At 37.4% G+C, this 17,143-nt stretch overlaps 1 protein-coding gene across 7 annotated transcripts in view; it reads left to right on the top strand.

The window, feature by feature from the left end:
* Window positions 1-11,162, top strand: part of GLCCI1 (glucocorticoid induced 1) — a 125,464-nt gene extending 114,302 nt beyond the window's left edge. For 6 of the 7 annotated variants that reach the window (XM_082398388.1, XM_082398387.1, XM_082398386.1 and 3 more), the window contains 2 exons: window positions 6,957-7,077; window positions 8,238-11,162. In XM_082398388.1, the coding sequence (XP_082254514.1) occupies window positions 6,957-7,077; window positions 8,238-8,586 (470 nt within the window). In that variant the 3' untranslated portion in view covers window positions 8,587-11,162. The remainder of the gene's footprint in view (window positions 1-6,956; window positions 7,078-8,237) is intronic. The other variant, XM_082398389.1, reaches the window with a different exon arrangement.
* The last annotated feature ends 5,981 nt before the right edge of the window (window positions 11,163-17,143 follow it).

Genomic DNA, 17,143 nt, shown 5'->3' with positions numbered 1-17,143 from the left:
GTTTCATAAGGGCCTTGTAGCCTTGCTGAAAGAAATGAAGACCCAAGCAAAGATCTTTTGTCAGCTAAAGCAGGGGTCCCCAACCCCCGGGCTGTGGACCCGTAGGGGTCCGCAGCCTGTTAGGAACCCGGCGGCACAGCCGGCAGTGAGTGGTGGGCGAGCAAACAGAGCTTCATCTGCTGCTCCCCGTCACTCGCATTGCCACCTGAACCATCACACCCCTCACCCCACCCCACCCCACCCCCCGTCTGTGGAAAAATTGTCTTCCACGAAACCGGCCCCTGGTGCCAAAAAGGTTGGGGACCGCTGAGCTAAAGGACGTGACCAGCTTTAAGGATAAAGCTACAGAAGTGGAGAGAGACAGCCAGAGGGGAAGATAAGATGCTATTTTAATAGCCTAGTCCCATCTCTCCAAACTTGATTTATTATATACTTTTTTCAGCAATTTTTAATTTGTACCCGTAATATAAAATTTATATATTTCTAAGTTATGTAAGTACATAATTCAATCCATATACGAAATATTTGCTGGTAAAGCTTAGTTTCTTATTTTTAGAGATAAAAAGTAAATACATATAAATGTTGTTTTCTTCCTGCATATCAGCAGATTGTTTAGTGCACCTTAATTGGGAGACCACAGGTGTAGGGCAAAGGAATTGGAGGAAATAGACTGAAGAAGAATCAGCAGCGTTTGGTGGTTGATTAGATGTACAAGGTGAGGGATTAGAAAAATGAGGATAAAGGCAAAATTCTGGCTTGGGACATAAGAAAACGATTACCACTATTAATAAGGCAGTGACTGTCAGAGAAGGAACAGGCTTTAAGATGACTATTATATAAGTTTAAGATTCCATTTGGTTATCTGCCGAAAAGATGTTATAATACCATTTCCCTTTAGCAAGAATTGGGGGAAAAAAAAAAAAGAGAGAAATACTAAGTTTTACCTGATACCTAGCATTTTGTTTTGTCTTCTGTTTTGTACATAATTAAGTGCTCAGTAAATATATATAAGTGTACATTTAAAATTATATTGAAACTTTTATTAGAAGTTTTCATTTTATCCCCCTGTAGGATACTTTAGGAGCACTTTAATATGAACAGTGTGTTTCAGTGTTTTGAAAACTGATGTCCCTAGAAATTTTTTCATTTAAAAACCTCCAGAATATGAAAAAACTAAGATTGCATCAGACTGATTTTGATTTTGCTGAGAAACTTAATTACATTACTTTTCAAGATATAAAATATTCTGGGTAATCTGAAATTTATTTTCAGTTTAGTTTTACCATTATGATTTATAAGAGACAAGATTTTAGTCTGTAAATTGGTTTGCAGACTGTCTTCAACAGAGTGATTTGCTTTCATTTTTTAACTGCCACGTCGGATAGTCAGATTCAGAGTGATTTGTTCGCATTCATGTAAGATTCTGAGTGAGTAGTTAGCATATCAAGGATGCCAAGTCAGATTTGGAGACAATAATAAGCAATGTTGTTCTGCATATCAGGATTATGTTTGCAGAAGAAGCATTGTACTTATTGTGAGTACACAAAAACAAAGGCGCAACTATGATTTGTTTGCTTAATTTGTAAATTAATATCAATTCAGTGAATATGGAATAAATGATTAAAATATAAAACACCTTCCACATATGACAAATATTTAATTAATGGGCCTAACATTTGGAATGTAAGTTAAGTCCCATTAATTCAAAACACAGTCTTATTTGAGATTAAGGATTATGTTACATTTTCTCTCCTTACCCTTTGCTGAATGCTGATGTAAGGGAGATCTTAGCTATAGCTGATGTATTGTTTTATTAAAATTTTGTAACCTTCTCATAAAAGGTTGACTTTGAAATTGTAGAGAAACGTTAGAGACTATTTGTAAAAGTCAAATGTTCTCCTTACTCTTCCACAGTTTTTTTTTTTTTTTTCACTGAAAATGCAGGTTTTCAATACAATCAGTAATGCCAACTGGTTCCAAAAGTTTGTTGTCAAGAAACGCTCGCTATACAGTTGTTTCTCCTGATTTCATTAGACCATCAAATTACACTATAGCTGATAATTTCATTTCCTGATGCAAAAAAAGTATTTTTTAAATTGAAGCATAGTTGCTGTACACTATTATATAAGTTACAGGAGTACAATACAGTGATTCACAATTATTAAAGGTTATACTCCATTTATAGTTATTATAAAATATTGACTATATTCCCCCTGTTGTACAGTATATCCTTGTAGCTTATTTTATATCTAATAGTTTGTACCTCTTATTTCCCTACCTCTGTATTGCCCCTACCCACTTCCCTCTCCACTGGTAACCACTAGTTTGTTCTCTATATCTGTGAATCTGCTTTTTTGTTACATTCAGTAGTTTGTTGTATTTTTTAAATTCCACATGTAAGTGATATCCTACAGTATTTGTCTTTCTCTGTCTGACTTATTTCACTTAGCATAATGCCCTCCTAGTCCATCCATGTTGCTGCAAATAGCAAAATTTCGTTCTTTTTTATGGCTGAGTAGTATTCCATTGTGTATACATACCGCATTTTCTGGAAAAGAAGTAATTTTAATACTAGAATAGCAATTCTGTTTAGATCCTATTCATCATATTTATAATCTTATTCTAAATTGGCTAACTTTGTCACTAAGTTTAATGTTGGTTGAACTCTATGCTCGTTTTCTCAGCCTGTTATTCTAGCTTTGAAAGATAGAATAATAATTACATTCTACTGGCTTTTGCTACACATGTAATAAAAATATTTTCTATGTAGAGGAATCTATAGAATCTGTATACTTTAGGCATTACTTTTAAAATTTCAGAATGATAGATCTCCATATGCTAAAGGATGCCATCATGAACTGGCAGAGTTCCTACTAGGCAGTCATAAACTGGAGAATCTGGTACTCCAAATGTTACTCGGCTTCCCCACCAGACACAAAATCTTACCTTTATATACCTTAATAAAGTTAGTGTGCAGACCTATTAAAAATGACATTTCTGTTACTCTCTTGTACCAAGAAAGTGGAATAGGCACTTAATTTCCGAATGGTTCACCTTTGTTAATTTGTGAATTAGGAATGATGTGTTCTTTCTACTATTGTAGCAGTATTTATTGAGGGCTTATTCTGTTTCAGGTACACATTTTTCACAGCCATCGTATCAGTAGTTATTCCCATTTTATAGATCAAAACACAAGGGGATCACACTTTTCCTAGGCCATGCAATTAGGCCTAGATAGGAGCCAGGTGGCTTGACTCCATACCAGTGTTTCAACGTTTTCATGATTGGTTCTCAAATTTGGCTGTACTTCAAAAGCATTTGGGAGCTTTACCAAAAAACAACAGCCAGCACATGCCTGGGAATAGGCTCCAGACTAATTAAATCAGAACCTCTTGAGGGGTGAGGTTTCGACATTGGCATTTAATAGTATTGTTAAAACATCTTTGATGAGTCTAATGTGAAACCAGGGTTAAGAACCACCACCCTGTAATTATATTGCTTACTTTAGAATTAATTTTACTTAATTTGATAAAGTAATCTGATAGTAGGAGATAAAGCACGTATAAAGACTTAGGGCTAGAAAAGAACCATGGCAGAGATTTTACATACCTTCCTACATAAATGAAGCAACTTAATATATATGATTTTTTTTATACTAGAATTATGGGCCATACAACTTAACATACCAGAAGTAATGGAGGCCGTTTATATGGAGAAATTCAGAAAACTCTAAAACTATAAATGTACACATAGTTCAATGAATCTTGTTTCTATATGGAATTTCAGACTTCAGTAATATCTCTAACTTTTCCAAGCTTTAGTTCATTATGATGTGTTTTAAAATGTTTGTCAAACTACTTATATTTTAATTGTAAATACGGTACACATGCATAAGTATAATCTTTTATAATAAAATAGTCAATAAAATGTTTCCATACTCTTAATTTTGAGATCTGGGTGATTCTGTTATAAATATAGATTAAACTATTATGAATGCAGACAGATGTGTAAATAATTATATTCATCACATTTAACTTCATTCGTTATGAGGTTATAAGAACATAAAGTAACATTTAACTTAATCTCAATTACATGTCTAGTTATTATCCTGTTGTGGGATAACATAATGAGAAAATGTATCATGCTTGTGAACAGAAGGGATTAAATTAAGATTACCATGAGACTTCATCCTGAATCTCCTGAGCAAGCATGCTTACCTCACACTTATAATGTTCTGTTAATGAAATGTGGTTATTAAACTCAGCACAGAGTTCTAAATGCAGGAGTTAGACAGCCAAGCTTGGAATGGGTAGAATAGTTTGTTCATGGGAGTTGTTTTTAAAGCATGCCATTTGTAAAGCAAAAAAAAATATTTTGGTACACTGTTCCTTTTTTGTATGTTAGAACCTTTTTTAAAAATCACAGAATTTCAGAGTTAGGAATGGCAGTTCCTTTAGTTATATAGAAACTTAGAGAGGCAGCTGTGTTGAAGGTTATACAACTATACAGCTAATGACAGCTAAAACCCCAGAAAGTTGTCTCCATTCCCTGTTCCTCTTTGCACTCTATCAGATTGCATATTTACCTGAGGGAAAAAACCCCAGATTTAAGAAATCTGTTTACAGCTCCAAATTTTTTTCTTTCAAGCTTTGTCTTTCCAGACCACCAAACATTAAATGTAATATATATATACACACACACACACACATATATATATAAATATATGTATATATATATTCTCAACAAACAGTTTTTATTGAAAAGTCAAGGCAGTATAATAGCACTGAATACTATCTTTCTGGGATAGCAATATATTGTGTTTGTTTGTTTAAACATTTATCACCCTCCTCCCCGCCCCCAATAAAAGAATGTTTAAGTGGGTAAAACTCTGTAAAGATATAAGCCTCGGAAATTAGAAAAATTTCAAGGAGAAAAACCATTTAATATGTAATTCATTGTAGATGGTTTATAGGAAGACAGTTAGTTTTGCAGATTATCCAACTCACATCTAGCTTTCAATTCTGGGAAGCTCCCTTGAAACCATCAGTAATGTTATGAGAGAAATCATGTGGTAGGTCTGATGATGTAACAAGAAATAGAACACAGGAGACTGTAACAGTGGCCAAGATGACTTTTCTTACATGATAATAGGGTGGATTCTTAACTACTGACATGGTCACACCCCTGCTGATGGCAGAAAAGGCTTGTTAAAGGCATCGAGCCCATGGTTTTAGGCGGATCCTGCGTTCAGTAGGCCTGTGTTGTTACCACCAGTCCTCTCCATGGAGGCACTACACGCCATAGCTACTTTTTCATGTATGTCCTTATGGCTGGTCGTTGCTTGGATAATAAAGCAAGGTCAACCTGTATTTTTGGTATTATACTGAGTTCAAGGCCTCATTCCCACCAGTTTTTGATTGTAGACCAGTCGTTTTGGTTTAGCCTAGCACAAATAGCAGCAAACTCGGACTCTATAGTCAGGTTAATGATGTTTTGCATCTACCTAAGAGAAAAAATAATATTCCCTCTCCTCCCTCCCATCTGTTTAAGCTATATAGGATAAATGTTGAGTCTAAGAAAATCCTCAAGTCTGAAGAAACCCAACGTAACTCCAAGACTTAATTCCTTCCAAGAGACTATGCATAATCTGTATGGACATGTGTAACAGTAGTGATGGAGAAACTATGTGGTTTTCTAGGTTTCCCAATAATGTGGCCTTGTTATTTTGCAGGCAATGATTTCCCAGCCAGAGATATAGCCATATTCAAATATAAGCACACATCTTCATGCCCAAGACTTACATAGATGCTCTTTGAATCATTCACCAAATACACTCTAAGTGTGCCTCAAGGGTCTACTTTCTAAGCATGTATTATACTTCATTAATGATGATTAAAAAAACCCTCCCTGTTACTCAGATTCTGAATGTTGGGCCATGTACTGTATCCTAACTGAAGCAACTTATCAAAATTGTGACACGTGAAATTTATGGTACTAATGCCATCTTTCAAAATACATACGAAAATACTACATCTCAATAGGTCATGTGCTTAGTATTTTAGCATGGGGGATTGGTTTGCATTAAGTCAGAATTTGTTTAAATAGGACTATTGTATTTATAAAGGTATGTTACTGACTTTACAACTTGGCATCTTAAAAAGATAATGACACATTTTGGTGGATATGAATTTCCAAAATCCTTTGCCAGGTAGGAAAGGGAGAAACTGCATATAGGTTTTATGGCTTTTCATGAATAGACCATTTCTTTTTGGTCAAAAATACAAAGAAAACATGTTAGATAGAGATGCTTTTAGATTCCTCGTGCTTCCAGCAGCGAAAATACAAATAGTGCTCAAAAAGTTCTTTTATGTAGACATTTTAAAGGCAAAATTCTGAACATTAACCTTTTTCATTGTGGGCCAAGGGAAAGTATATTGTGTTATAAGCCTATTTTTCCCTGCATATATGTTATTCACAGTGTTTAGTAAAACTAACGTTTCTGCTAAGAACTTTTATAATGAAGATTATTCCACATGTTAAAATTTTCAATTAAATTGGTTGAACAGTGAGAAAATATAGAGAATGCTGTATTTAATCTCTTAAAATTCTGCATGGCTATACATATTACCCCATTTATTTACCTTTTTGATATACATAATGATGTATTTATTTTCAGGATTACAGCTCTACTTTACTCCAAATGCAGTTGTCTGGACCAAAATACCTGCTTTTTATGTTCTGTGGTATGGCAGATTACTGTTGCATTGAAGCTTTTATTCATAAGATATGTACTACACAAGGATGTTAGAAACAGCTTTGCAATAAAGGAAGCTCTGTGGTGGAAGCAAAGGGGCAATAGTGGATAAACTGTGCAAAAGAGGCTGCTTGTTTGGAAATCAAATTTAATTTAAAAGAGCTTTCAATCACTAGTTAATATAACTGCTTTAAATTTACAGACAGTGGGAGTAGCTCACCGTTACCCAAGTATGCTTCATCTCCCAAACCAAACAACAGCTACATGTTCAAACGGGAGCCCCCAGAGGGATGTGAGCGAGTGAAGGTCTTTGAGGAAATGGCGTAAGTAATGTCTTTTCTGTCAGCTGGGATCTGCAAAGCTGTAAAGCTTTTTACTGAGACCAGTTGATTACAGATGAATCAACTACTCCATCCAGCTGATAATGTGTTTCAAAAGCAAATTATGAAAAGAGAGTTGAATAGGCAAAAGAGATCTTATTGAAGGAGAATTAGAGTTTGTGTGCTGGAAATATGCTAATACAAAGAAGCTTGGAAATTCATCCTTACTACCTAAAAGATTTATTTTTAATCATTAAGAATTTTCCTTTCAAAAGTTCTATTAATTTAGATGGCTAAAAAAAAAAATAAAGACATTTAGCGGCAAAGTGAATATCCATGTGTGGCTAGCCTTAACGATAGTGATACCACAAGCCAGAGGGAACTCACTAACTCATCTCCTTCCCTGTAGACACATCTAGCATGTGTATTCATTGAAATTAGACTTTCTGTTCACAGATTTTTTTTTTTCTTTTTGAAAGTTCGGTATGTATGAAATAGAAATTAAAGGGAAAAGAGGTTCATGCTGTAAATACTCGGCAGAATAACTCAAAAAAAGAGTGTGTGGCTCTTGGACTCACTCATCCCTTTGTCCCAGTGCAGGTGCCCTAGTGGAGGCTGCTGGACTCTTGTAACCTAGAAGGGGACAGAGACGGGTCCTGCAGGAGTTGATGGCTTAGTTTCCGGGCAGGGGAGGAGAGGAAGGGCTTGTGGACGCTGTTCTGTTGGGCTGACTCATCAAGAAACTACTGAAACTTTTTTTCCTGATCTGTGTTAGTAGAAGTATGTCTAGAGATACAGAAAAAGGAGGAAATGCTTAAAGCCAAATATATGATTGGGTAATCCCTCTCCCAATATACTTAACAGAAAAGGTCATTTTAACACCGCATAATCCATGTTTCTAAATGAATGAAAGCAAACTAATCTCTGAAAAATTCTGTCTGCCCAGTCCTTTTGAAAATCCTTTTGTTTTAAATGTCACCTCAGTGCTGTGTACATCAGTAGTATGCCAGCTGACTTGTGCTATGGAAGATGTTTACCCCTCTGTGTACACTTGATTCATTCCCTGCCATCCACATTTTAGCTGTTTTAGAGAACTCCAATTAATTCAGAAAAGTGCTTAACGTTTTAGTGATTGTAAACCTAATTTTGTTTTATGGTTTTAGGTCTCGCCAGCCTATCGCAGCCCCTCTCTTTTCATGTCCTGACAAAAACAAGGTTAATTTCATCCCAACCGGATCAGCTTTCTGTCCTGTAAAACTTCTAGGCCCTCTCCTACCTGCCTCTGACCTGATGCTCAAGAACTCTCCTAACTCTGGCCAGAGCTCAGCTCTGGCCACCCTGACCGTCGAGCAGCTCTCCTCCCGGGTTTCCTTTGCGTCTCTTTCTGATGGCACCAGCGTGACGAGCTCCACAGAGACCTCAGTCCAACAGCCATCCCCGCAGCCACAGCAGCTCCTGCAGGAACTGCAGGGTGAGGAGCACATCTCCGCTCAGAACTACGTGATCATCTAAAGCAGGGGGAGCTGGCCTCTACCCTGTGTTCCCTGGATTAGCAACTAGATCTCAGACATCTGTCTGCATGGAGTGACAAACTTCCTGACACCACCACCACCACCAGAACACTTATCAGCATCACAAAGTATCTCTTAACACTGATCTTGGCAGGGACGGAACTCCTATTCAGCAGTTTTTGTGGAAAGCAGGAATGCTTGCAAAAAATGTGTGTATCATTCAGCATTTTAAGTGGAGACTATGCATTTCATAGTATGTTTGACAGATTAGTACTGTGTCCTGTGTCTTGTTCCAAACTCTTCAGTATAAATAAGCTCTATATCAGAAAGTTGCCTGTCTAAATAGAAAATGTCTTGCTGTGTTTTGTCCTATGGAAAAATACTGTACTTCAGAATTATGTTTACAATTGATCCAGGTGTTTGTTTCTAACTTCTGTAATACATACAATGCAAAAAAAATAAATAAATAAATGGCCACAACAGTTGCACAGTGCCCACCCTATGGCCTAGCTTCAGGTACTTCAGTTGAAGTCTAAACTCAGGTAACTTGGAATGTATATCATATTGGGATATTAACTATTTCACAGCTAAAAAGCTAAAGAGGGAACATCACTCTTTTGCCTTTTCTTATTTTATGCATTTCCTTTTCCTCATTACATTCCACATTCTTAGAATAAGAAGTGCATTCAACCCTAGGAGAACAGAAATCCTGGACATGGGTGAACATGAGGAGAACCAGCAAATCTGTGGTGTCTGACATCACTTTTGTCATGTGGTTACACGTAAAACAACTATTGCATTCACTGTTTCAACATGTGTAAATGTGGCTTTATTTTGTTTTTTTTTAACAAGTTCAGGTGTTGCTCAGTTAATGACTGATACAATGTTGCAAATAAAATGTCCAGTACTAGGCTGTACAAAAACATTCCACCTTGTGTGTGTGGAATTTAAAGACAAGAATGTCTAGGTCTAATTTCAGGACCAGTGCAGTTTCACAGGGGGATGGCTGAGGTTATTTTGTTTATATTGGCCATCAGGGTCATGAAATGCTACTGTTCTATCAAAAGGCATGTTAATGTTTGGTTTCTCTTTTGGAAATTCTTTAATTTGCATGTTAAGAAATGACACACTTTTGGTTATTGTTTTCCTCAAGCAGTTCAGGTGCATGAGTTGCATTCACACAGAGAGAGCATATGTGAGTCTCAGAATTCAACATAAGTAAGCAGGTTATGTGGTGACTTACAAATGCAGTAGTTTGAAGCTGTCTCATTCAAGCCTCTCATAATAATACCATGAACAGTTCTGCTCACATTTTGGATGCACTAAGTAGAGCATAAACCCAAGTAAAGAGCCCTGAACTTGCAGACTCAACCTAACTTCTCTAAGTGTGAAGAGAGCCCTAGATATTCCTGATTGGTCAGTGGAAGAGCCCAACTTCAGACATTGTTTTCTGCAGCACAAAGAGAGTATTCAAAAGCAAAGGGAAGTTTCTGTATTTTTATTCCATTGCTTTCAGTTCAATAAAACAGTTGTTTCATCTGCACCTGAAGTGTATGGCACAGTTTTCTTAAGAATTAGGGGAACAAGGTGCTTACAGTTACAGGAACGTTTCAGTTCCTTTCAGTCATTCCTGGGTTTTTCTTTGTTTTATTTTCTAAGGAGGTTGAGGAAGGAAGAGTTGATAAAGAAGAAAGCAACACCATTGATTTTTTTTTTTTTAAAGAAATGATATATATATATGTGTATATGTTTGTGTGTGTATGTGTTCTGTGTATTATTTTGTCATGATCCCAATTATCTTCTTTCCACCAAAGTTTGCAGTAATATTCTCTCCTGAAGGTGCATTCTGGCTCCTTTAAATTAGTCAGTGTTATATTGTAGGAGACTGTCATGGGAAAGGACTCAGTTTACTTTCGCCATTTTCACAGGGGAACCTTTTAAAACAATCTATTCAGCAGAAGACACCTTTAACCCTAATAATCTCAGGCCTTGATGAAAATACTATATTTTGTAGATTATGGTTAAAGGGAGAAAATATTAGTTCTGTAAGATAAATATGAGCTCCATTAACTTCTGATATCTGGTTTAGCATTACATAATGTGTTGATCTTATGCTCTGCTTTTGTCCAAATAAGATGCAATAGTATCAATATCAGTTTCTGAACGATGGACTGAATATGCTTTTTTTGGTAATGAAATCTGATGTACGATACTTATAGTGACATGTGCTTTTATTTTCTCATGAGAAAACTAAATATTAATTGTGTTGTACATTTGTTCTTAGCATATATTAAAGTTTTGAACCAAATGTGTTAAAGCTTATGCTTTGCCATGTAAATTTCCCAGAAGTTGTTGAGCTCAAATGTATCCTACATCAGCTGTAGAAAATTGTCAGAAATTGTTTAAATTTTGTATATAGTTGTACTGTTTAATTCTAGCCACTGCGCTGAACACAGTATTCGAGTTACCATACAATATGGCTTTACACAAGGAAATGTGTGGCTTTTGTTTTGTATTTTTTCAGTATAGAAGTTCCTGTGTCTTCTTATTTAAATAAAGTTATTAGTAAAACTGGAATAGTTCACATATGTTTTTGGAAAGACCGAGCTTTTCAGCATCTTACCTGACAGGGATGAATTCAGCTCAGGGAAATGGCAGTATTCAGTACTCACTCAGTTCCTGACCTGCATCTCTGGGTTGTAGGTAGTCTGACTGGATCAGATTTCCACAGCCTGGTTTCCTCTTGACATTTAATTTACACACTTTCCATCACAAGGTAAGAAGCCAGATGTCTGAAGTTCCAAGTCTTTGTACTGCTCCCAGCTATGAGCACCTTAAAAAGAGAAAACATTGTCCCCATGTTATTATTTTATGCCTAAGAATTATTTATGAAAATAAGTTTTTTAAGTTCAGTGAAATCGCAACAAAGGAAGTTGCAGCAAAATTAACAAATTTTTCACTCTTTTTATATATGTTTTCAGGATAATAGGGAGAAAAGCTTTACGGAACAAAGGAGTGTTGATGTTCTTCCCAGTTACCCAAATAGGGTCATCATAGGCCACGTGGTGGCTTGAAAGCAAAAACAAACCACTTTGAGAAATAATTTACCAGCAGAGTATTCTTCATTTCTGAAGCACATCTCACTAAAGAGATTGATAAGATTTGACTTTTAAATTGAACTTAAAAATAACGACTTAGTAGCTGTGTTCCGGGCCTTAAAAAAATAAATATAACTTTTTAATAGGGAGTTTGATCTTCTTCAGGACAATATATGATTTAGGCAGGAAATTATCTACCTTATACAAGTTAAAAACTCCATTGCAAATGAACATGAAGGAAAACTGGAATTCTCAGCCCCATCTCTGCTTGACTTGATCAGATAATAAGCTTAATATTAAATGGCCCTGAGAAACAAGTCAGTATTTGCAAAATCAAACCTAAGGAACAAGGAAGGGGAAATCAGTTATAAGAATTTACATGTTTAACCCTATGTTAGCTAGAAATAATCACTTAGAGTTTATTTACGAATATCGCAAAATAAATATTCACCCCCACCCCACAGTGTGAGATGAGGTCCCTTCTAGCTTTCAAGTTCATTTATCCCCAACATATTCCCTCCTGCTCTCTACGAGCAGCTTCCATCTTCTACCCCATCTTTGGTACTCGCAAGTCTTTCTTCCCTGTAAAATCACTCCTTTGGGGACCTCAGGGCTCCTTAGAGCTGCAGGAGCTTTGTGAAGATAGATCCTGTAATTCACACCTTGAGTCAAAAGCTAAATGCCATAGTCTAGCCCCACGGTTCCAGTTGTCTGAAAAGCATCTTCTCTCAGACTTCTTGCCTCATTTCAACTGCAGTGATTAAATGCAATGAAGACACTCTCTTGTCCCTGTCACACCAAATCAGCTCTTCTCCTTTACTCTCCTATTCCTCCTATTTCCCAAAAGACAAGGACTGGAATTCTATGTCCTGAAGTTTTCTCCACCTAAATCAGAGTTGCCTTTCTGTCTTCCTATTATCTCACCACTAAATATCAAGCTGTAGAGACATGATGGTGGCAGATTAGACAGCCATGCCATGTGGATGAAATTTCTTTTGAAATAGGATTCTAATGGCAAGGAAACAAAGTAAGTTTGCTGGACTTCCAATAACCTCTATAGCTGTAGACCAGGGATCAACCAACTACAGCCCATGGGCCAAATCCACCCCAATGCCTATTTTTATAAATGTTACTGGAACAAAGCCATGCTCATTTGCTTATGTACTGCCTATGGCTATTTTGCTGTACAATGGCAGAATTAAGTAGTTACCACAGAGACAGTCTGGCCCACAATGCCTAAAATATTTACCATCTGGTCCTTTACAGAAAACATTTACTGACCTCTGACATAGACTAAAGAGTAAACTGGATTAGGTAACTTGTGTCATAAATGTGGTGGTTTTAAAAATATGGCCACAGTCTCTTCAGCAAGTGGTGTTGGTAAAGCCGGACAGCCACATGTAAATCAATGAAGTTAGAATATTCCCTCATACCATATACAAAAATAAACTCAAACTGGCTTAAAAACTTAAAATATAAGACATGACATCATAAACTCCTAGAAGAGAAGGTAAGCAAAACATTCTCTGACATAAGTCATAGCAATGTTTTCTTAGGTCAGTCTCCCAAGGAAATAGAAATAAAAGCAAAAATAAACAAATGGGACTTAAAACTTATAAGCTTTTGCACAGAATAAACAAAACAAAATGAAAAGACAGCCTACGGAATGGGAGAAAACATTTGCAAACGATGAGACCAACAAGGGCTTAATTTCCAAAATATACAAATGCTCATACAACTCAATAACAGAAAAACAAACAACCCAATCAAAAAATGGGCAGAAGACCTAGACATTTCTCCAAAGAAGACAAACAGATGGCAAACGGGCATATGAAAAGATACTCGACATCGCTAATTATTAGAGAAATGCAAATCAAAACTACAATGAGGTATCACCTCACACCAGTCAGAATGGCCATCATCAAAAAGTCTACAAACAATAAATGCTGGAGAGGGTGTGGAGAAAAGGGAACCCTCTTGCACTGTTGGTGGGAATGTAAATTGGTGCAGCCACTATGGAGAGTAGTATGGAGGTTCCTTAAAAAACTAAAAATAGAGCTACCATATGATCCAGCAATCCCACTCCTGGGTATATATCCAGAAAGGACAAAAACTCTAATTTGAAAAGATATATGCATCCCAGTGTTCATAGCAGCACTATTTACAATAGCCAAGACATGGAAGCAACCTAAGTGTCCATCAGCAGATGAATGGATAAAGATGTGGCGTGTGTATGTATATATCCATTGTATGTATATGTATTAGCCATTAAAAAGAATGAAATAATGCCATTTGCAGCAACATGGATGGACCTAGAGATTATCATACTAAATGAGGTCAGTCAGAGAAAGACAAATATCATAGGATTTCATATTATATGTGGAATCTAAAAAAATGATACAAATGAACTTATTTACAAAACAGAAACAGACTTACAGACATAGAAAACAAACTTATGGTTACCAATGGGGAAAGAGGAAGGAGGGATAAATTGGGAGTTTGAGATTAATAGATACACACATATAGAAAATAGATAAACAACAAGGTCTTACTGTATAGCACAGGGAACTATATTCAATATCTTGTAATAAACTATAATGGAAAAGAATCTGATATACATATACATATACATATCACTTTGCTGTACACCAGAAATTTACAGATTGTAAATCAACTATATATATATATATATATCTATCTTCACAAACTTTTTTTATATTCCTCCCTTCCAGAGGTAGAGCTTTATTTTCCTCCCCTTAAGTGTGGGCTGGACTTGCTTTAGAATAGAATACAGCAGAAGTCACTTTTGAGCTTAGGTTATAGAAAGCCAGGCTGCTGTCTTGCATGTGCACTCTCCTGGATCACTTGCTATGGGGAAGCTATTTGAGAGGATACTCAGGAAGTCTATGGAGAGACCCACATGGCAAGCCGCAGAGTCCTCTGGCCGCCAGCTAGCAGGGAACTGAGGCCTCCTGCCAGCAACCATGTGAGTGAGCTTGGAAGCAGCTCCTCCAGCCCGTCAAGCCCTGAGATGCCTGCAGCCCCAGCCCACAGCTTGACTGCTGAATCTCATGAGAGGCCTCAAGCCAGACTAACTAAATCACTCCTGGGTTCCTGACCCTCAGAAACTGTGAGAGAATGTTTGCTGCTTTAAGGTGCTAAGTTTTGGGATAATTTGTCACATAGGGTTAGAGAACTGATACAATACAGCAGCTGCCCTCCGTGCCTGCCCCCAAACACAAATACGCATTACTGCCACCAATATCACCTAGAGCAGGGGTCCCCAACCCCCAGGCCATGGACCGGTACCAGTCTGCGGCCTGTTAGGAGCACAGCAGGAGATGAGTGGTGGGTGAGTGAGCGGAGCTTCATCTGCTACTCCCCATCACTCACATTATCGCCTGGACCATCCCCCCCATCGCTCGAATTACTGCCTGGACCATCCCCCCACCCCCCCACCCCCCGCCCCAGCTTCTGTGGAAAAATTGTCTTCCATGAAACTGGTCCCTGGTGCCAAAAAGGTTGGGGACCGCTGACCTAGAGTCTTACTGTATCATTCTGTCCTCTGGGTCCAGAAAAGGAGGCTTGCCTTTTTGGAATGGACACTTCTTGAATGAAGCCCATTTGGACTAGGTCCAAGACAAAGCTTTCTCATATAAAATTTTGTTATTTGAACAACTCACATGATAGTAAGTCTACTAGATGTGCGTAAAAGTTGTCTAACACTATACCATCTTACCTAAGACAATCCAATGGAGGGAAAAATTAAACCCTTACAGGAAAGGATTCCCCGTGGGAAACAATGCAAAAAGAGGGAGGACAGGTGATCAGTTTTAAAAGCTGGAAAAGAAGAAAAAGCAGAATCTCTAAAGAAAATGAGAAATATTTCCATCTCAAGTATCTTTTTTTTCCTTTAGTGAACAGGAGGCTGGTGACCCATTGATTCTAATGGCCTATTCCATTCCAGAGGCACTTGCATCTCTCAGGAGAGGAAAATTTTTTCAAAGGTTCCAGATCAGTTGGGTGATGACCCCTCTCATTCAAAAAAGCCATTTTCTTAAAAATGACTAAGAATTTGAATAATTAGGTCATTTTCCCTCCAAAAGATTTTCTGATAATAAGAAATGGGTCGCCTTTCACACTACAGATTCTACTCAAGTTTTGGCATCAGTTTTAAGCAGGACTTTGATGACATCCCTTGAGCCAGATCTGGGTGTGGGCCTGCAGGCAATGGATGTTATTTCAAACCACTGTCGGGAAGCAGACTGGATAAAAGGTGGTTGGAGGGCTCCACAAGGACCTGCCAGACGGAGAGAAGGGTTCATGTGGGAAAGGCAAACCATTTCTCAGGTTTTCGATTCCACTTTGTAAAGGAAAAGGGTTATACTCAAGGGATAGAAGTTAACAAAGGCCACTGCTCATGTGTTGCAATCAACAGCCTGCCATTTTTCATATGGACTGAAATCCAGGCAAACAGGGTAATCTTAACTCACTCTCCATTCATCTGCCCGTTTGATTACAGACAAACACCTGGTGTGGTCTCCCTTGCTTCCCTTCCCAGTTGACCCCCCACGGAGCTTTGTATGAAGAACCTATTTCGTTTTGAACCCCTGCCCCTTTCTCCTGATCACTCTGCTAAATTCAGGTCCTGCAGGAAGACAATAAAGAGGTAGGAAGAGGAGGCCAAAGATGGTTACACCCGGGGAACAGCATCTGTGGGTGGGGCAAGGAGAGGGCTGAGGTGAGCTTTCACAATATTCATATGTCCTTTGGAAATATTTGATTCTTTTCTTACAATGAGCATGTATTCCTTTAGTAGTGTTTTCTAAAAGAAGACAAGGACGCAGCATGACCTTCATTTTTGCAGAACTGTTGGCAGTCCTCTTCCTTCTGCCTGCAACCACCTTCTTACTATCCATTCATCATTCCTGCAGCAGCAGGTGCATATGACTGGACTGCTTCACATACTCCTGATATAAAGACAAGGTGAAATTCAAGGGGAGTGATCAACATGAAAATAAATGTTTAGCCTCACTAATGATCAAAGCAATGCAGATTGAAACAACTTGTTTCCTTTAAACTAGCAAAGATTAATAAGAAGGATAATATTCAGTGCTTAAGGGGGTGGCGGGGATATGGTCACCCTCATATATGCCATTAGAAGAATAAATTGGTACAGCTTTCTGAATAAGAACATGGCAGCACTTACATAAACCAGTGTGACCCCGTAGTTTTGTAAAAACACATATATGTGTGAGTTTAAAAAAGACATGAAGAAGGTACAAAAATTAATAGTGGTTATATCTAGGTTGCGGATAATTTGTATTTAACATTTGCATTTCTGTTTTTCTATGTTTTCTTTAGTAGCAACTATTAGCCTTATGACTTGAGAGAAAATACATGTTAATTTCTAAATATTAAGGGAGGGAAAAAAGTATGGAGGAAAGGAAGGAAATGCTA

Source organism: Balaenoptera borealis (assembly GCF_965194805.1).
Source record: "Balaenoptera borealis genome assembly, chromosome: 7".
NCBI lineage: Eukaryota > Metazoa > Chordata > Mammalia > Artiodactyla > Balaenopteridae > Balaenoptera > Balaenoptera borealis.
The sequence above is the reverse complement of the archived record's forward strand: the minus strand, read 5'-3'. Positions and strand labels throughout refer to the sequence as shown.